The sequence below is a fragment of the Canis aureus genome, chromosome 1, assembly GCF_053574225.1.
Source record: "Canis aureus isolate CA01 chromosome 1, VMU_Caureus_v.1.0, whole genome shotgun sequence".
NCBI classification, from domain to species: domain Eukaryota; kingdom Metazoa; phylum Chordata; class Mammalia; order Carnivora; family Canidae; genus Canis; species Canis aureus.
This window is the reverse complement of record NC_135611.1, coordinates 113,636,140-113,655,393: the sequence shown is the minus strand read 5'-3', so window position 1 is coordinate 113,655,393 and position 19,254 is coordinate 113,636,140. Positions and strand designations below refer to the sequence as shown.

At 54.2% G+C, this 19,254-nt stretch overlaps 2 protein-coding genes and 2 long non-coding RNA genes across 4 annotated transcripts; 2 read left to right on the top strand and 2 right to left on the bottom strand.

The window, feature by feature from the left end:
• Positions 1 to 12,240, top strand: LOC144285630 (uncharacterized). The gene is made up of 8 exons (XR_013353876.1): positions 1 to 287; positions 401 to 482; positions 651 to 810; positions 966 to 3,300; positions 3,809 to 3,843; positions 7,728 to 9,648; positions 10,961 to 11,203; positions 11,533 to 12,240. It is a non-coding gene; the product is annotated as an uncharacterized LOC144285630 (long non-coding RNA).
• LOC144285613 (cytochrome P450 2F2-like) lies at positions 7 to 3,323 on the bottom strand. Its single transcript, XM_077850897.1, has 9 exons — positions 3,129 to 3,323; positions 2,412 to 2,574; positions 1,928 to 2,077; positions 1,490 to 1,650; positions 1,211 to 1,387; positions 984 to 1,125; positions 694 to 881; positions 346 to 487; positions 7 to 266 (listed from the first exon to the last, which is right to left on the bottom strand). Exons 1-9 carry the CDS (start codon positions 3,309 to 3,311, stop codon positions 85 to 87), a joined length of 1,488 nt encoding a protein of 495 aa, XP_077707023.1. The 5' UTR covers positions 3,312 to 3,323; the 3' UTR covers positions 7 to 84.
• LOC144285614 (cytochrome P450 2F5) lies at positions 6,303 to 19,017 on the bottom strand. The gene is made up of 10 exons (XM_077850912.1): positions 18,878 to 19,017; positions 17,700 to 17,891; positions 17,443 to 17,605; positions 14,591 to 14,740; positions 11,587 to 11,747; positions 11,064 to 11,240; positions 10,498 to 10,639; positions 9,455 to 9,642; positions 8,714 to 8,855; positions 6,303 to 7,092 (listed from the first exon to the last, which is right to left on the bottom strand). The coding sequence occupies exons 2-10, from the start codon at positions 17,868 to 17,870 to the stop codon at positions 6,911 to 6,913; spliced, it is 1,476 nt and encodes a 491-aa protein (XP_077707038.1). The 5' UTR covers positions 17,871 to 17,891; positions 18,878 to 19,017; the 3' UTR covers positions 6,303 to 6,910.
• LOC144285638 (uncharacterized) lies at positions 12,657 to 15,237 on the top strand. The gene is made up of 2 exons (XR_013353881.1): positions 12,657 to 14,551; positions 14,674 to 15,237. It is a non-coding gene; the product is annotated as an uncharacterized LOC144285638 (long non-coding RNA).
• Positions 19,018 to 19,254: the final 237 nt, after the last annotated feature.

The window sequence follows — 19,254 nt, the reverse complement described above, 5'->3', positions numbered from 1 at the left end:
TCCATCTGCAGTTAAGGGCCTTTATTGACCAGACGGGGTAAGGAGGTCTGGGAGCCAGTGAACAGAGGGCAGCTAAGCCTGCCCTCAGCGGGCCACCAGACGGAGCTGGAAGGCTGGGGGGATGTTGCCCAGGCCAGTGCACTGTGGGCTGAGGTCGATGTTGGCAGGGTTCCCCACTGGGAGCAAACAGAACCGCTGCAGGATGGCGGTAAAGAAGAGGAAGATCTCCGATCGCGCCAGGCCTGCTCCCAGGCACATCCTCTTTCCTGAGGACACAGGGATGCAGGGTGGGAACCAGGCACCCTGGGGTCTGCCCAGCCTTGTCCCCTCCCTCCTGGCCCAGACCTGGGGCAAAGGGCATGAAGGCATCATTGGTCTGAAACTCGCCCTTGTCGTCCAGGAAATTCGTGGGGTTGAAGCAGTCTGGGTCTTTGAATTGGGTGGGGTCCCGATGTGAAGACACAAGCAGAGGAATCACAAAGGTACCCTGGGGGGTGGTGCACAGGGGTTACCCCAAGGACTTGGTTAGCCACTGCCTTTTATCCACCCAAGCCCCCATTTAAAAGCCATGGGAAGGTGGGCCTTCTCTCCTGCTCCCACGGTTGTGACTTAACATTGCACATGCTCAGAGCTGACAATTTCAATTATAGGTGCTCCCCAGCCCCCCGCAGAATCCCCATGCTGAGTAGGCACCTTGGGCAGGAAGTAGCCATGCAGGTGGGTGTCACGCGTGAGGGCACGTGGCAGCCCCAATGGCAGCACACTGATGAAGCGCTGAATCTCATGCAGCACGGCGTTGGTGTAGGGCAGGTGCTCACGGTCCCCCAGCCTTGGGGTGCGCGACTGACCTACCACAGCATCCAGCTCGGCCTGCACTTTGGCTGGGGTGGGCAGAGGGTGTGAGCTGGGTGGGCCCTGGCCCCCAGCCACCCCCAAACGCCAGCCCCCTCACCCCTTAACCGCAGGCTTTCCAGCTCACCGACCTGCCACCTCTGGGTACTTAAGCAGAATGAGGAGCCCGTAGCGCAGAGTGGTGCTCGTGGTCTCTGTGCCACCGAAGAAAAGGTTGTGCGTCGTCATTACCAGCGTCTCTTCCTGGAAATGGCTCTCCGGGTCATTCTGCTCCTGTGGACAGAGATGGGTGCTGTGGCATGCCGGGCTCCTCCTGGTGGGCAGCATGGGTAGAGTTTAGGGTCGCAGGGGCCTGAACCTTATCCATCTGATCGAGGAAACAGTCGATGAAATCGCGGGGCTTCCCAGGCTGTCGCGTCTGCTGGTGCCGCTGGATTTGCTCAGAGATGAAGACACGAAGTTCCGTGAAGTTTTGAAAGATTCGGTGGTGTGGGCCCGGGAGCCAGTCAAGGAGGGTGGGGAAAACGTTGTACATCTAGGGGGACACGACCTAATGATCCAAGGTCGGTAGGTCTATGTACTCTGGGTTTGGCATAGGTCGGGCACAAGAGGGAGGGCCTGGGGCTAGCCCTCTCACCTCGCCCCATCTGGAACTCATGATGCGGAAGTTGTCATTGAAGAGGTCCAGGAGTCTCTGGAACTCTGGGTCCTCATAGCCATAGCGGTTCCCAAAGACCACGGAACAGATAACGTTAGATACAGCATTACCTAGCAGCCGCCGGGGGTCGAACGGTGCTCCTGGGGGTGGGAACAGCACGGGATCTTAACGCTGTGGTTTGGCAAATGCCAAGAAAGCAAATACCTCCCTGTGCCCCGCGCCCCAGCTCCCCACTTATTAAGATTTGAAAGATTTTATTTTTAAGTGATCTCTATACCAAGCCCGGGGCTCGAACCTACAACCCTGATGGAGAGTCGCTTGCTCCACTGACTGAACCAGCCAGGAGCCCACCCTGCCCCTTCTTGATCATTGGCCACATCCACAAAAGTCCCCACTCCTTTTCCGACCAGGCCGCACCAGTGGTGGCTTGAAATTCGCCAAGCAGACAAGCCGCCTCCTCCAGGATGCGCTCCTCTATGGTCCGCGTTCCCAGTCCGAACTCCTTAAGTGCTCCCAGAGCAAAATTGCGCAGCGTCCGCCAGCGCGGCCCGTTGGAAAACACGATGCCTGGGGGTGGGGCAGGGGAGGGGCGGGCCGCGGGGTGGGCCACGCCCCATCCGGGAAGCGTCCAGTTGGGGGGCCGGCTTCCTCGCAACCCCTCTACTGCTTTCCAGACTCGTTGGTTGCAACCCCAGCCTTCGCGGCCCTACCCGCACCTCGGCCTCACCCCTGCAGGTCTCCTTCCGCCCCCACCCCAATTCGGCCCCTACGCTTTAGCTCCGCCCCGCCTCTCGCTCTTTGCCCTCATTGGCCGCCTCATTAGGCTCCGCCCCTCCCGGCCCCGCCCCTTATCTCTCGAGCTGGGTGGTCCCGGCCAGCGCTTCCGCCGCCTGGGACTCACCGTTTCCGTGAGTGAAGCGCTCGAAGACCGCCATGGCCCCGCGGCCGGAGAAGGCGTCCGCCTGCAGCACTAGTGCGTCCCGCAGCGCCGAGTAGCCGCACAGCACCACTGCAGGGCGCGGGCCCAGCCGCACGGTGAACACTGGGCCCCAGCGGCCAGAGAGCTACGCGGAGCCGGGGCTCAGCGCTGCGGGTCGGGGCTCCCGACCTCCCTCTGCAGCCCGGAGCCCCGACCCCAGCTCCCTCAGTACTGGCGGAGGAGAGATCAGATCCCCACTTCCTCCCTCCCTCCCTCCCTCCTTCCTCTGCAGGAGTCCAGGCTCCCAGCTCCCTCTTCTCTCGGGATCTAAACACCAGGTCCCGAGCCCTCCGCACCCTCAGAACTAGGCGTCTGGGCCCTCGGTACTCTCCTCTCCACTGAACCAGGGGAGCGGACCCGACTTCCCACTCTAGGCTCCTCCTCCCTCAGGACCCGGGAGCGGGGGCGCGGGATGGGGCGGGAGGGAGGGATCCCAGGGCCATTCCGCCAGGCCCACTGTCCTCTCCTCTCTCAAGCAGATGTCCAGGCTCCCAGCTTCCACCTCTAGCCTACTTCCCTGGGACACAGGCCTCCAGACCCCTCCACCCTCCTCAGAACTCATGGGGTCAGAGCCCTCAGCTGTCTTCATTCAGAGAACCAGGAGTTCCAGACCCCTCCCCCCAAAAAAATCAGGGCTACCTCCATGAGCGCACGGTCCAGGCGTCGAGACTCCAGCTGCAGCAAGTTCCCAAGCAGTGGGAGAGGCATCGGCCCCGGGGGTAGGGCCCCCTGAGTCCGAGTGCCCTGGGCACCCCAACTCCGCCTGGCTAGGGCCAGCAGCAGGAGCAGCAGCAGCAGCAGCAGCAGCGCGGTGAACATCATGACCTCTATCTTCCCTGCCTGCCCTCTTTGCCTTTATTTGATTCCCTTTGGGTCCTTGGGTGGAGCAGGGCGGATACTGGGAGTGGGAGAGGTGGGTGTCGCCAGGCTGCTCATTTTGCAGATTCCCCAACCCAAGGTCTCCACCCAGTCCCCCAGCTCTGTCACTCTTGTGCCAGGCTCAGCCTGCCCTATTTTTTAAAAAAATGTATATTTTATTTAAATTCAATTTGCCAACATATATAACACGCAGGGTTCATCTCATTACGTGCCCCCTTTAGTGCCCGTCACCCAGTCACCCCATCCCCCCCACCTCCCCTTCTGCAACTTTGTGTTTCCTAGAGTTAGAAGTCTCTAGAAGTCTCTCGTGGTTTGTCTTCCTCTTTAATTTTTCCCCATTTTTTCCCCCTTAAGGTCCCTTTCACCATTTCTTATATTCCACATATGAGTGAAACTGTATACTAATTGTCTTTCTCCAATTGACTTATTTCATTCTGCAGAACACCCTCCAGTTCCGGCCACCTTGAAGTAAATGGTAGGTATTCATCCTTTCTGATTCAGTCTGCCCCATTTGGCGTCGTTGTTGCACTAGCATCTCCATGTCAATACACCTGACCAACAGGTGCACCCTACTGAGCCTTTGGGTCCTTTGCATCCATCATCCTTGGCCTGTAGGTGTGCATTTATGAATCCCCTGGCCACCTTCGGGCCTGTGACACCCTGAATGCTGTACTCTATACTTTTGATTCCTAAACACATTCCTCACTTCCAGTTACACTTCAGAAACACTCCTGTGCCCTGTGTTCGTGATTCCTGGTGGCTCTTGCCTGAGCCCTTGTCACTTTCATGCCCCTGCCCTTGGAACCGTGTATGCTGTACCCGTAAAGTGCTCAGGAAGGCGGCCCACCCTCCTGCAGGCCCCTGCCTGGCCGGATCCAGCCTTCCGCCAGGTGCCTGGCACAGGGCCCAGACCTGGGAAGAGGGTAGGGGCTGCACAGCTTCTAGGGAATGGCCTTGTCCCTGGGAGTGTCTCTCAGGGTCTCTATCTTTATTTCATCTTTCAGTGTCTTCCTCTGTGTTTCTTTGTTCATTTCTCTCTCTCTGTCTCTTTTTAAAAATATTTTATTTATTTATTCATGAGAGACACACAGAGAGGCAGAGACATAGGCAGAGGGAGAAGCAGGCGCCACGCAGGAAGCCCGATGTAGGACTCAATCCCAGGACCCCAGGATCATGCCCTGAGTCAAAGGCAAACACGCAATCTTTGAGCCACCCAGGCGTCCCCCCCCCACTTTTTTTTTAAGATTTGTATTTATTTACTTGACAGCGCAGGCTGGCAGAGGGGCAGAGGGAGTGGGAGAAATAGACTGCCTGCTGAGCGGAGAGCCTGACGGGCTTGATCCCAGGATCCTGGGATCATGACTTGAGCCGAAGGCAGATGCTCAAACAACTGAGCCACCCAGGAGTCCCTAGTTGTTTTTTAAAAAATGATTCATGTGTTTATTTGAGAGGGAGAAAAAGTACGTGCCTGTGAGCAAGGGGATGGGGATAAGGAGGTGCAGAGGGAAGAGGGGGAAGCAGAGGCACCCCCACCCCCCACCCCCAGCTGAGCAGGGAGCACCCAGCAGGGCTCGATCCCAGGACCTCAACATCATGACCTGAGCGGAAGGTAGACACTTAACGGACTGAGCCACCCAGGCGCCCCTGTCTCTCCCTTCTTGTCAGTGCCTCCTTGTCTCTCTGTCTCACTCCCAGTTTTTAGTCTTCGGGATCTCTCCTGTCTCTCTCCTTTTTTTTTTTTTTTTTTTGTACTTCCATGTATTCCCGTTTGCTGTCTCTTCATTGTTCTTCCTCGGGCCCTCTGAATCTCTCCCTCTCACTCTCCACCCCTGCAGCCCTGCAATGGCCCCTGGAGCAGACTCTGGTTGGCCTGTGGTGGGAACAGCATGGGGATTAAGGAGCCAACGCCTGGCGTGGGGACCGCCTATAAGTCTCAGCAGAGCATGTCCCAGCTTCTGGATGGCCTGGGGGAGACCCTGTTTAGGGCAGGATCACGCAGGCCGCCTCTGCCCATGGCTGGGAGGCCACCACTGCTCTGCCTGACTCTGGCTCCATAGAATTTAAGACGCCTATTCGTCTATTCACCTGTTTGTTGAGAAAAGCTGTCAGCAGGATGTCAGGCTGACAAGCCCAGCCCCAGGTTGGGAGGCCTTGTGCCTGGGACTGCTTTCCGCACCCCAAAGGGAGTGCGAGACAAAGGAATAGTCTTCCATCTTCTAGTGCCTTACTTCTCTCCATTCATCGTTCTTCCTCTTTGGCCTTCTCTGGCCATTTCTGTTTCTTTCTTTGTCTCTCCTTTCTCTTTTGTCTCCCCATTTCTCCATCCCTGTACCCCTTTGCTTTCCTCTGCGCCTCTGACTTGTGAGGTGGACGGGGGCAGTGTCGGAGTCTGCATTCTGTTCCCAACCTTGCCCTGCTCCCCCTGCCCTGCTCCTGGCTGGCTCTTGGCCAAGTCCTTTCAGCCCTCTGAGTTTCTAAACGTGTGTAATGCTGCTTTGTCTTATAGGGAGCTTTATTCTTTTTTAATTTCTATTTTTCTAATTTTATGTATTTATTCATGAGAGACACAGGCAGAGACATAGGCTGAGGGAGAAGCAGACTCGCCATGGGAGCCCAATATGGAACTTGATCCCAGGACTGTGGGATCATGATCTGAGCCAAAGGCAGACACCCAGCCAGAGCCATCCAGGTGTTCCTTATAAGGAGCTTTAAATGGGGGGTGTTTGGAGTGAATGGGAAGCGCTGTGCATTAGTGTTATTTCTCAGTCTCTGTGGCTGTCTCCCAGCTGTCACATTCTCTCTGCTTCCATCTCCATCTTTGCACAGCACCCTGCGTCTATTGCAGACCTATTCTGTCTACCTCTGGGCTTTTTCTCTGCTTCTCTGTCATCAGGCCCTCACAGCCCTTACCCCAGGAAACAATGTCTCCCAATTTCTAGCCACTCTAGAGGTTGGGAGTAAGACTGATCAGTACAGTGACTCCTTTCTCTGCAGCCAGACATCCCTTCTCCTGATCCGGGGTGTGTGTGTGTCCTCCTCCCTGTCATTCAGCCCAGGCAGGTTTGAATCTTTTTTTTTAAATTTTTAAAAATATTTTATTTATTCATGAGAGACACAGAAAACAGAGGCAGAGACATAGGCAGAGGGAGAAGCAGGCTCCATGCAGGGACCCCGATGTGGGACTTGATCCCGGGACCCCTGGACCACGACCTGAGCCGAAGGCAGACGCTCAACCACTGAGCCGCCCAGGCGTCCTAGGTTTGAATCTTTTATAAAGACACTTTATTAGAAAATGATACAAATAGCCCCCCCCCCCCCCAAAGGGCGCCCAGTAGAACGAGGCAAGCTCTCCTCCTTTCCCCTTGCGTTTCTCCGCTTCTGGGGGCGCAGAGCAGGTCAAGATGGGGGATGGAGGATGACGGGGGGCGGCAGGCACGGGTGCGGGGAAGCGGTGTGTGCGCGAGAGGGGCGGGGGCACAGGGTAACGGGCCGGGGGACCCAGCCCCGCACAAGGCGGGCCTCCCCGGGAAGGGCGGCGGGGGTCAGCGCGTGCGCAGGCGCAGCTGGAAAGGCCGCGGGAGGTTGCCGAGCCCGGAGCTGAGCGGCGTCAGGTCGATGTCCTCGGGCGCCCCCAGCGGCTGCAGCGAGAAGCTCTGCAGGATGGCGGTGAGGTAGAGGAAGAGCTCCATGCGCGCCAGCGACTCGCCCAGGCACAGCCGGCGACCTGCGGGGGCGTGGGAGGGTGCGGAGGAGCGGCCAGGTAAAGATGGGGTGAGCGGCTCCGGTCCCGGACTCTCGGAAAAAACTGATTGGGTCACAGAGCCACTCCTCTAAAGGTCTGGGAAAGATGCTTAAGTAAATCCTCCAAGGAGGGTCTGGCCCATACAAGGACAAGTTCATGGGTTCGAATTGCAGCTCTGTCGTTACTAGTTCTGTGATCTTGGGCAAGCCAGTTTCCGAGTATTTAAAATGGGGATGGGGACGCCTGGGTGGCTCAGCGGTTGAGCGTCTGCCTTTGGCTCAGGGCGTGATCTTGGAGACCCAGGCTCGAGTCCCACATTCGGGCTCCCTGCATGGAGCCTGCTTCTCCCTCTCCCTGTGTCTCTGCCTCTATCTCTCTCTCTGTGTGACTCTCATGAATAAATAAATAAATGACATCTTAAAAATAAAAATAAGATGGGGATGATGGGCAGCCCGGGTGGTTCAGCGGTTTAGCGCCACCTTCAGCCCAGAGTGTGATCCTGGAGACCTGGGATCGAGTCCCACGTTGGGCTCCCTACATGGAGCCTGCTTCTCCCTCTGCCTCTCTCTCTTTCTGTGTCTCTCATGAACAAATGAAATCTTTTTTTTTTTTAAAAGATTTTGTTTATTCATGAGAGACACAGGGAAAGAGAGAGGCAGAGACACAGGCAGAGAGAGAAGCAGGCTCCATGCAGGGAGCCCTACGTGGGACTCGATCCCAGGTCGCCAGGATCAGGCCCCGGGCTGAAGGCGGCGCTAAACCACTGAGCCACCCGGGCTGCCCCACAAATAAAATCTTTTTAAAAAAATAGAATGGGGATGATGAAAAATAAAATTTAAAAAATGGAGATGATAGTAGTGCCTTAGTAATTGTGAATGGTACATACAGGTAAAGAAATGAGAATATGATGCTATGTAGGTCATACTGCGTGTCATATGTTAGTCTAGGCACTATATTGATAGTCATTAATTTAATCCTAATTCCAAGAGGTGGGCCTTATCATTCTCCATTTTATAGATGTGGAAGTTGAGGCTCATAGAGGTGAAGTAACATATTCAAGGCCGTTATAGCTAGGAGATGACAGAGCTAGGTTCTGGCTGGAAAACCCAAACTCTTAGCCACTAATAGCTCTAATAGCTCTTCTTAAAAGTAGCGCCTGGAGCACAGTAGGCAGTAAGGTAAGTGGCTTATTATCTCCCCACCCCACCCCCGCCTCCCGCCTTTTAAAATTTCTGCCCCTGGGTTAAACAGGAACGATTTTTTTTTCCCCAGCGGGATCAAGACCACAGGCATGGAAAACTAGAACTGCTCACCTGCGCCACCCAGTGGGGAGACTGATGGTGACCACTTCCAAGTTGAATTTTTCTTTTTTCCAATTTGAATTAACATCCTGCCTCCCCACTTCCCTCCGTAAGGATTTTAGCCATTATCTATCAGTCTATATAGGAGCAGAGATGAGAGGGAGAACAAATGTCTCCGCACACCCAAAGCTGAGGATTCGGTGGGATGAAGAAGCGAGAGGGTTTGGACAGTGGAATTAGGACTGAGGAATGCAGATAGGAATGGGGCCCCAAAGACCCTGACTTGTCGCCATGGCTCTCACCAGCTGAGAAAGGCATGAAGGCTGGGCTCTTCTTGAAAGACTGATTGGCATCCAGAAAATGCTCGGGGTTGAATTCCTGGGGCGTCAGGAACTGGTTGGGGTCATAGTGGACTGTGTTAAGAAGGGTGATGATATCTGTGCCCTGTGTGGGTGGGGAGGCAGGATCAGTACGGTAGAAGATCTAGGAGATTCTCAAGCTGAAATCTCCACCCCACAGGGCTGGAGGTCCTAGGGACTTGATAATGAATGGGGCATGGAGCATAGGACTCCAGCGGGGATTCAGGAAACGTGTGTCCCTGTCTGGGGTCCCAAGTGATGGGTGCTGGAAGCTGTGTTGACAGGGATGGGAGCTACCTCTCTTGTCAGAGCAGATTTGGGGTTTCTGGGAATAGGGAGTGTTCTTTCAGAACAGTGTTTAGGCACAGGGGTTCCCCAGGATGAAGTCTTGGGGATGCTGGAGAGAGATCCTGGGAAGTGGAACTGTCATGAGGAAGGGGTCTGGGGTTCAGGTCAGGATCCAGTCCATTATAGTACTGAATAGGGTCCTGGGAAGGGGCTGCGGTTCTGGATTTAAGAGCCTCAGATGTTTGTTGCTAGGGGCTTGGGATGCCGATCACTAAGGCCCGGGGTACTGATTGCTAGGGCCGGGGATCCTCCTTGCTAGAGACGCGCATGCCATTCGCCAGTCTGGGATGCCTCTTCCTAGTGCCCCAGACGTCCGTTGCCAGGTGCCCAGCACACCTTGGGTAGCAGGAAGCCGCGAAAGGGTGTGTCCCGAATGACGCGGTGCGGCAAGTTCATGGGGATGACGTCGGCGAAGCGCTGCACCTCGTGGATCACCGCATCCGTGTAAGGCATGGCCGCTCGGTCCTCCAGCGCCGGCAGCCGCGCGCGTCCCACCACGCGGTCGATCTCCTCCTGGACGCGGGCTGCAGGTGGAGGAGGGACGGGGCAGCGCAGTCAAGGGCACCCAAGGGCTCGACTGGGCTGGGGAGAGGCATGTGTGGGCGGGGGTCCAGCCAGCGCTTCCCAGTAGGGGCGCCGCCGCTGAGATGCCCGTGATGGTTAGCGGAAGCCTCGAAGGGAAGGGTTGGTTTGAGAGACGTAGGTGAGGGCGAAAATTTGGTTGGTGCAAGGGCTCCTAGGGGCAGGTTGTGCTGGGGGTGGGGGGCCTAGGGGCTGCCTGGAGTCAGGTCCCGGATGGGGCTGCGGGGGAAGCTGAAGGACCAGGTGGGATGGAGGGTGGGTCGAGTGCGTGGGCTTGCGAAAGCCCCGGGAGACTGGGGGTGATGCAGGCGGCGTGAACTCCGATAGACCGTGCGGAAGGCCAGGGTTCCACGATCCGCCCACAGGCTGGGTTTGGGGAGCTGGGGTCCCAGACCATGCTGTGTGGGCGGTGGTCAGGCTGACGGTTCCTGGCTGGCCCTGCGGCGGAGGCTCGGGCCCAGGCTCTAGCCGACTGTGAGATCGGGGCTCGAGGCTGGATGCGTGCTGTGTGGACCCGGTCAGAGGTGGGCCGCAAAGCAAGACCACGAGGGCGGGGTGCGGGTTCCCCCAGGCTGTGCGGGCCACGGGGCGGGGGAGGGGGATGGGGTCGGCCTTCGTGTGGGCTTGGGAGTTTGGCTGGGGGTCTCAGGCTACCCAGGAGGCCTGGGCTAAGTGGCATGCGGGGCGGGGCCGTGCTCTTTGGTTGTGGGCAGGGCTTAGAGGTAGGTGAGTGCCAAGCAGGTGTGCCCCGCGGCGCTGGGTGCAGGCTATCCGGGTCAGGCTTGGGGCGCGCGCACCTTGCACTTTCGGGTACTTCATGAGCACAAGGAAGGCGTGGCGCAGCGTGGTGCCCACGGTCTCGGTGCCGCCGAAGATCAGGTTATGTGTGGTCATCAGCAGGGTATCCATGTGGAAGTGGCTGTGCGGGTCCTGCTTCTCCTGCGGGGGGAGAGGAGTGGGGATCTGAGCCCTGAGAGATCCCGCCCGGATGCTGACCCCAGGCTCGGAGTCTGTGCGACCCGCTTTCCACAGCCCTGCACGACACCTGCTGGGTCTCACTTCAGTCCCTCCTTGGTTTAACTTTCTTTCCTCGGGGAAGCTGGGGAGCGCGGAAGGGCTGGGTAGAGACACTCTTAGCCGCAAGGCCCACAATTAACAGATCCTTAAGGACTTCTTAATGAGCTGTTAATTGGCAGTGGCCCCCAGTGGCTCCGGGGCTCCATCCGGGCAGAGCTAAGTGTTTCAACTTCACTCCCCAAGATGCAGGGAGATCATTCTCAAACCTGCTCAGCTCGGGATCCGCGTTGGTTTGAGGCGGGGGCAGCAGGTCAGACCAGAGACGACACTTCCAGGCCAGGCTTACTTGTGCCATTTTGTTGAGGAAACAATCAATGAAGTCCCGGGGACAGCGGGGATCGAGGGAGTCCTGGTGGTCGCGGACGCTGCGGGCGATGAGGTCTTTCATGCACCCAAAGTTCTGGAAAAGGCGCCGGTGTGGCCCAGGTATCCAGTCCAGGAGGCTCGGAAAGATGTTGTACAACTGGGGATGAGGGAGAGTGGGAGGGGCTTGGGGGATCAGGCAAGGGGTGTGTGTGCGTGTGGCTGCCAGTGAGGTCAGGTGGCGCAGGTAGGCACGGGCGGGATCTTGTGGGTCAGCTGGGTTCCGGAGAGACCGAGGTGGGACGCGGGCTCTGGGCGTCTACGGCAACGTGGTGGGGAGACCGAGCTTGGCAGGACCCGGTGGTGCGGCGCGGGGGGCGGAGCCAGACGGGAAGGGGCGGGGCCAGACAGTCCATCACATCGTCTCCCAGCCCCTGTTTCCCCTTTCCCAGGACAAGATGAACCCCAACCCCCAACTCCGTCCCGCCAGAGCTAGGCCTCCTGACCTCTCCCCAGGGGCCGCTCATGATTTGGAAGTTGTCATTAATGAGGCGGATAATGGTGAGCAGACGCTCATCATCGTAGTCAAAGCGGCTGCCGAAGATCACCGAGCAGATGATGTTGGACACGGAGCGGCTGAGCACAAACGTGGGGTCGAAGGGCTTGCCTGAGAGCGAGGGGCAGAGTGGGTCAGAGGGTGCATTGGGCAACACACCAGACCCCGTGCGGCAACAGCGCTAGAGGGCACAACACCCTGCCCAACAATGACAGTGTGACTTGCAGCACAGATGGTCACCGCCATCTAACATCTAACACCCCAGGTGCTACTGCATGTTAGATGTACTTGGCAACACGCCAGGCAGGACAGAACCCACAACATCCTGTCCTGGTGGACAACACCACTGAACAACAGAACAGACTGTTCTTTACTGTAGGACACACAGCACACACCAAACAATGTGCACGCAACATACAACACAATATAATATCCCATCAGCGCCTGATAACACTACAACCTCACCCAGTAATGGCACAGCAACACAACATCTAACACCCAATGATCTGAAGACTGAACAGACCACAGAAAATAACAAGTTAGCCATTATAAGGACAGCTTGGGCCAGGAAACTGAGTCTGGAATTAGAGAGACGTAGTTTGGATTTTGGCTTGGCCTCTCAGTCTCACTGTGGACCTGATGAACTGACTTCCCTTCTCTGAGCCTCATTTTTCCTGTCTGTAAAGTGGGCTTGATGACAGTCTTCTCGTGGAGCTGTTATAAGGCGTCAGGGAAAGTGTGGCTGGCTCGGATACCTGGGTGGCTTAGTGGTTGAGCATCTGCCTTCGGCTCAGGTGGTGGTGATCCCAGGGTCCTGGGATCGAGTCCTGCATCAGGCTCCCCATGGGGAGCCTGCTTCTCCCTCTGCCTGCCTCTGCCTCTCTGTGTCTCTCAAGAATAAATAAATAAAATCTTTTTTTTTAATAAAATATTTTTAAAAGAGAGAGAGAAAAGAAAGAAAGAAAAGAAAAGAAAAGAAAAGAAAGAAAGAAAGAAAGAAAGAAAGAAAGAAAGAAAGAAAGAAAGAAAAAGAAAGTAGCTGGCTAAGGGCCTGGCTCATCCAGAGCCTGTATAAATCAGGGTGGTGTGGTAGACTGAATAATGCCCCCCCCCCCAATATCCTTGTCCTCAACTCCAAGGACCTGTGAACACGTGATTAAGTTAAGGATTTTGAGATGGGGAAATTATTATTCGAGTGGGCCTAATGTAATCACAAGGGAGGCAGAAGGGTCTGAGTAACGAAAGGTGATGTGATGGAGAGAAGGAGAGAAGAGAGGGAGAGATTTTGGAAGATGCTATGTTGCTGGCTTTGAAGATGGAGGAAGGGACCACGAGGCAGGGATGCAGAGAGCCTCTTAGAGCCTGGAAAAAGCAAGGAAATGGATTCTCCCCTAGATCTTCCAGAAGGAGCCAGCCCTACCAACCATTTTAGTTTTATGGACTTCTAGAACTATATGAGAATAAATTTGTGTTGCTTTAAGTCAGTAAGTTTGTAGCTTTTTTTTTAAAATAGCAGTCATTGGAAACTAACTTAGGCAGTCATTATTCCTTTATTTATTTATTATTTTAAGATTTTATTTATTTATTCATGAGAGACCCAGAGAGGGAGAGATTGAGAGGCAGAGACACAGGCATAGGGAGAAGCAGGCTCCATGCAGGGAGCCCAACGTGGGACTCGATCCCGGGTCTCCAGGATCAGGCCCTGGGCTGAAGGCGGCGCTAAACCACTGAGCCACCTGGGCTGCCCTATTCCTTTATTTATATTGTATCATTTAATCCTGCAGCATCACTGGCCACATTTTCTCCCCCACCCTCCCAAAGCCAGCAAGATTTGGAGATCAGGGTAGAGAGCTGTTTACCTCTCTGCTTCAGTTTCTTCTCCTGTAAATTGGGGTTTATAAGAGGATCTCCTTCTTAGGTTTGGGTGATTGTTCAAGGAGGTAGTATGCACAAAGTCCTTAGAACAATGCTGGCATATGGTAGGCACCATGTAAGTGTTGGCTATTTTCATTTTTTTAAGTAAGCTCCAAGCCCAGCATGGAGTCCAATGTGGGGCTTGAGCTCATGACCCTGAGATCAAGATCTGAGCTGAGGTCAAGAGTTGGATGCTTAATCAAGTGGGCCTCAGGTTCATTGCTTGTAATAACTTCCCAGGATTTTGGGGGGAGGTGACATGTGTTCATACATATGAAGAGTTTAGTATAGTGCCTGGTATCTAGGAAGCGCTCAGTAAATGGGCATTAGTGTGTTGAGGGTGGACCTTAGTGTCAGTAAGACACAGGTTTAAATCTTGGCTCCTCCACTGGCTAGTTTTATTATTTCAAGCCAGTTAGTTGACCTCTCTGTGCCTCAGTTTCCTTATCTGGAAAAAGGATCGCTCAGAGGCTTTAGGGGGTTATGCATGTAAGTGTGCTTAACACAGGGCCCCACAAGTGTGCATTCTCAAGAGTGTCATCATCATCATCATCACCACCACCCACCACAATGATACACACTGCATTCAAAATACCACACAGAGGGGGCACCTGAGTGGCTCAGTGGGTTAACTGGTGGACTCTGGGTTTCCACTCAGGTCAGGTCACGATCTCAGGGTAGTGAGATCGAGCCGCGGGGTAGATTGCCACACTCAATAGGGAGTCCGTTTGAAGATTCTCTCCCTTTGCACCTCCCTGCCCACTCTCCCCCCACCCTCTTCATGATAAATAAATCTTTAAACCAGAATACTTTGCAGAGACAGCACAGCAGAGCGGCTACCATATAACCTATCCTGTCGCTATACATCAAGGAACACAGCACCTGAAACCGATCCACCTGCAGGGGTCACCACTCTTATTGCGCGCCAAGTGAGGAGCCTCCAGGAGTTTTGAGTTCATGCCTACGCTATCTGGCAGTCCTGACCACTGAGGAGGATGGATGTGAGTTAGGGGTATCCTACTATGTTCGGGGACCCCAACCTTCAGTTTTCCTTAGCTCTGCCAGCAGGAAGCTGCCTTCCTCCAGGATCCGCTCCTCAATGCTTCTCTTCCCCATCCCGAAGTTCCTCAGAATCTGGACGGAGAACCTCCTCAGGACTTTCCACCGGTCCCCGTTGGAGAAGGCGATCCCTGGGGAGAAAGGGAGGGGCCAACTCAACTGATGACTTGTCCCCAAGACTACTGCCATCCGAGTCTCCTTTCCTGGTGACTGCTGGGAGAGAGGCTGAGAACTTGGAATCAACCCCCTATGTCCACCCTGGGAAGTCCTACCTAACCCTCCAGCCTGGGTCAAGTGCCACCTCTGAGCTTCCAGAGGGTCCTGGGCTTCCTCACCATGGTCCTGATCACTCTGCCTCTGTTTCCTTCATCACAGACCTGATCTTTCTGAACTATCACCATCTAGCCATGGGGCTATCTCCTTCCATAAGCTGTGAAGGTGGGGGTGAGAATGGAGGGAGGAAGGGGGTGTCTTGGTCATCACTGTGTCCCTAGCATTGTCCACAGTGTAGGGCTTACCACACCGGAGGTGCTGGTGGTGATTGCTTAAAAATTAATGAAAGCACAAATAAGGGAGAAAAACAAGGGAAATAAACACTGAGGCATTGGGACCTCATTCAGGAACAAGACAGATCCTCTTCGCTTCTTTCCCTGGACTCAGGGTCTTTGCACAGGCTGGTCCTTCTTCCAGAACACTCTTCACTCTTTGCTCCTGACTAGTGATCTTCATCTTTTAGGTCTCAACTTAGAGGTCCCTTTCTCCAGAAGGCTCTTGCTGGCTCTCCCTCCCTGGCTGGCTCAGGTGCTTCCTCTGGGCTCCCACAGTTCCCCTGGCATCCCGCATTCCACTGTATGTGCCATAGTCTGGTGGTGGGGCTAACAGTAGGATAAGGTCTCTGATGTGTTTGTTTCTGATTGTCCTAGAGCAAGCAGAGAACTAGATGCTAAAGAAGAAAAAACCTCAGTGATTGTCTTGGATTGCCTGTATTATCTCATTGATTTGTAACAACTTTCTCATGCTAGCGGACTCAGGGTCAGAGAGGGGAAGCCACTTATCCAAAGCTACACAACCAGTAAGCAGCAGAACCCTGTTGTTTCTTATCCTCTGTGGTATGTATTGAATTAGATGGTAGTTATTTTTAGTAACAGGTAACATATGTATCCAGATGTCCTCTGTGTGAAAGTAGCAAGGTGACTTTCTCAAATGCTCTGTGTCCACCTCCTTGCATTTGGTGTACCTGGACAGGTGAGGTCATAAGGTCAAGTCCAGGAAGGGGACATGAAGGTGGAAAGTGTATTCAATACACAATAGGTGGATTTTTGTTTTTAACCAGAGCTCTTTACTTCCAAATCCTGGAGCAGCTGGGACCCATCTAGTGAAGGGGACGGGGGAGCCCTAGGTCTTCTTTAGGGGGAGAAGAATAGTCCAAGGTACAAGTCTCCAGGATCTCCTTTCCAATCAGAGAAACGTTCTGTCAACTTACTCTTTCTTTATCTCCTTTGTCATTTATTGGTCCCTGTCACATGGCTTTCTTTGAATAAAAGATTAATGTTAAAAAAAGAAAGAGGAGATCCCTGGGTGGCTCAGCTCAGTTTAGTGCCTGCCTTTGGCCCAGGGCGTGATCCTGGAGTCTCGAGATCAGGTCCCACATCGGGCTCCCTGCATGGAGCCTGCTTCTCCCTCTGCCTGTGTCTCTGCCTCTCTCTCTCTCTCTCTCTTTCTCTCTCTCTGTCTGTCTCTCATGAGTAAATAAATAAAGAAAACCCACAAGACAAGGTGATTTCCAAACCTAAGGAGGACAGGATATTGAGATAGAAGAGGTTTGGGGTTGATATGAGTTGCTGGATGGGTGGATCTGGGTTTGGATCAGGAAAGGGGTGACAATGGGGGATGAGAGGTGATTATGGGACTCATGATAAACTGAGTGAGGTTGCTGATGGGAATGGAGTTGTGTAGATTGGGAAGCAATGGTAGATGGGGTGGAGATAGAGCTTGGGCTTGGGTAGATATGTGCCAGGGTTGGTTTTGGTGATGGTAGTTTGATTGGGGTTGAAAATGCAACTGGGAACTGAAAACTTCAATAGGTGATGAAGATAGAATATAGGGCTGCAGAGAAAAGTGATGGTGGAGTTCAGTTTGAAGGGTTAGGATGGGATTGATAACAGATTTTAATGTGGGTACTGGGAGAGGGTTCATAATGGGAATGGAGGGAGGGAGATGAATCAGTGTTGCAGATAAAGATGAAATTGAAGATGGAATGGGGAACATGGAGGTAGGGTTGATGAGGACCGGGTTGAGGTGGGCAACGTGGGCTGGGCCAGATAATTTGGCCACTTGACTGAGATGGAAATTTGATCATGTGGTTAGGCTGGAGGTAGGGATTGGAATGAGAATGGGATTGGAGTTGGATGGGGATGGGGATAGGGATTGATATAGAAGTGCATTTCAGGGACGCCTGGGTGGCTCAGCATTTGGGTGGTTGCTTTTGGCTCAGGTTGTGATCCCGGGATCCGGGATTGAGTCCTGCACTGGGCTCCCCACAGGGAGCCGGCTTCTCCCTCTGCCTGTGTCTCTGCCTCTCTCATGAATAAACAAATAAATCTTAAAAAAAAAAAAGAAGAAGAAGTGCATTTCAAGATGGTGGTGGGATGTGGGGATGGAGAAGGTGGAACAGACAGACTCTAGACTAGCGCTGTCTGGCTCCACCCAGCTGGTGTCATCGGTGAGACCAATAGCCCTGAGTATCACTAAAATTGGGAGGACATTCTCCTACCCTTGTCCCTTCCCTCAGTGTAGAATGAGTTGGGGTGGAGAAGATGGGGAGCAGGCTTACCATTGCCCTTAGTGAAGTTGAAAAAGACAGGGTAGTCACCACGGCCACTAAAATCCTCCCCTTGGTCCACAAGGGCCTCCTTCACGGCTTGGTACCCACTGAGGACCACCACGCGTCTCGGCCCCAGGTGCACTGTGTACACCGAGCCATACTCCTTGCTCAGCTGGGGGTAGGAAGACAGACGTCACAGGGGTGTTTGGGGCCCTGAGACCCCTCCCCCAGTTCCTCCCTCCTCTTCCAAGCCTAGATCCTTGCACCTTGGTGAGAGAGGTCAGCATGTCTTGGGAGCGAAGCTGCAGCAGGTTTCCCAGGAATGGGAGGGGTCTGGGGCCTGGGGGCAGCTGGCTCTTGCCCCTTGAATTGAGGATCAGGAACAGAAAGGCGAGAGCCAGGAGCCCGAGCAAGATGGCTGTGCTCACACCATCCATGGTGAAAGCAGCTGCAGGTATCTGGGGGTGGGGCAGAAGAGGAGAGGGTAGGATTAGGGAGAGAGTGAGACCCCCTCACTCCACATCTCCTGGGACTTGCCTTCCCCAGGCCCTAGAAGTGATGGCAGGCAAAGAGAAGAAAGGAGGTAGAGAGAGGTAGGGATGGAGAAAGGCTAGGGGATGAGGGAAGGGAAGTGGGGAGGTGGGGAGGGAGAGAGGGAGCACGCACAGAGACAATAGAGGTAGAGACAGTCAAAATACAGAGAGATTGACAGCAAGAGAGACAGCAACAGAACGGAGACAGACTGAGAGACAGAGCGAGACACATGGAGATAATGAGGGATACAGGGAAAACCAAGTGAGTTATCTGAGTATCTATAGATGTCTGCCAACCATCTAGCTATCTGCCTGCCTATCATCATCTATCATCTATCATGAGACCGAAACTTATGCAGAGACAGTGATAAGAGATATAGACACACAGGGGGCAGAGACAGACAAATGAAAACACAAAGCTAGAGGAAGAAGAGGGAGATAGAGAGACACACACTTCCCGGGAGACATAAAGACAGACACGGAAAGAGAAAGGACAGGAAAGAGAGACAGAGCTATACTGAGACTGAAGGGGAGAAAGTGACAGAAAAGGGAGATGCACAGATAGACAGACAGACAGGCACATGGAACATTAGACAGAGACGCACAGAGACAGAGAAAGAGGCAGAAGCAGAAGCGGAGGGAAAAGAATCGGAGTCCAGAGAGACATACCACCTGCTGGGTAAAGCACAGTCCCTGGAAGTGCCGGTGCTCAGCCCCGCTGAGAGCTCTAAAACGTGGCAGATGAACGAACAGAGAGCCAGGAAAAAACCCGGAAAGACAGGCCCAGAGACCTCGAGACCCCTCGGAAGAGGTGATAGGGAAGATCCCGGCCAGTCTTAGCGACGGAGATGAAGCCGGTGACCCCTCTCTTGAGAGCCATCCTCCTCTGTGACCTGCACCAGGTCCTTTACCTGCTGAATTTTGGGGGGCAGCTGAGGTGTGATCTGCTCCAGATCTGTGCCCTGCAGCTCTGGGTATGCCTAGGGGGTGGGGGCTGCTCTTAAATCATCTCTGTCCACACCCCTTGCCCCCCGCCCCTAGGTTTTCCAGTGACTTTTAATCCCTTCCATTTTCTTGCCTTACCTTTCCAGTGGCCCAGGGCTCGGGGCTCTCAGCCAGCTGGAGTGATGCCTCGGTGGGTGCCACCCCTTGGGAGCCCTCCAGTGGCCTCTTTGGGGCTGACCTAATCTCTCCTTTACTGTGATCAATAGTAGCCATTTGCCCTACAGTAGGGCGAAATCTTTTCCATTTATTTCTTTAAAGATTTTACTTATTTATTTTGAAGAGA

Excerpts from the sequence above, each read along its gene's own strand:
- LOC144285614 (XM_077850912.1), bottom strand. The coding sequence starts at position 17,870 with ATGGATGGTGTGAGCACAGCCATCTTGCTCGGGCTCCTGGCTCTCGCC. Across the intron at positions 10,640-11,063 it reads TCCTCAACAAAATGGCACAA|GAGAAGCAGGACCCGCACAG; the intron begins GTAAGCCTGGCC and ends CTCCCCCCGCAG. Across the intron at positions 7,093-8,713 it reads CTTCATGCCTTTCTCAGCTG|GTCGCCGGCTGTGCCTGGGC; the intron begins GTGAGAGCCATG and ends ACGCCCCCGCAG.
- LOC144285613 (XM_077850897.1), bottom strand. The coding sequence starts at position 3,311 with ATGATGTTCACCGCGCTGCTGCTGCTGCTGCTGCTGCTCCTGCTGCTG. Across the intron at positions 2,078-2,411 it reads GCGCTTCACTCACGGAAACG|GCATCGTGTTTTCCAACGGG; the intron begins GTGAGTCCCAGG and ends CCCCACCCCCAG. Across the intron at positions 1,388-1,489 it reads TGAGTTCCAGATGGGGCGAG|ATGTACAACGTTTTCCCCAC; the intron begins GTGAGAGGGCTA and ends GTGTCCCCCTAG.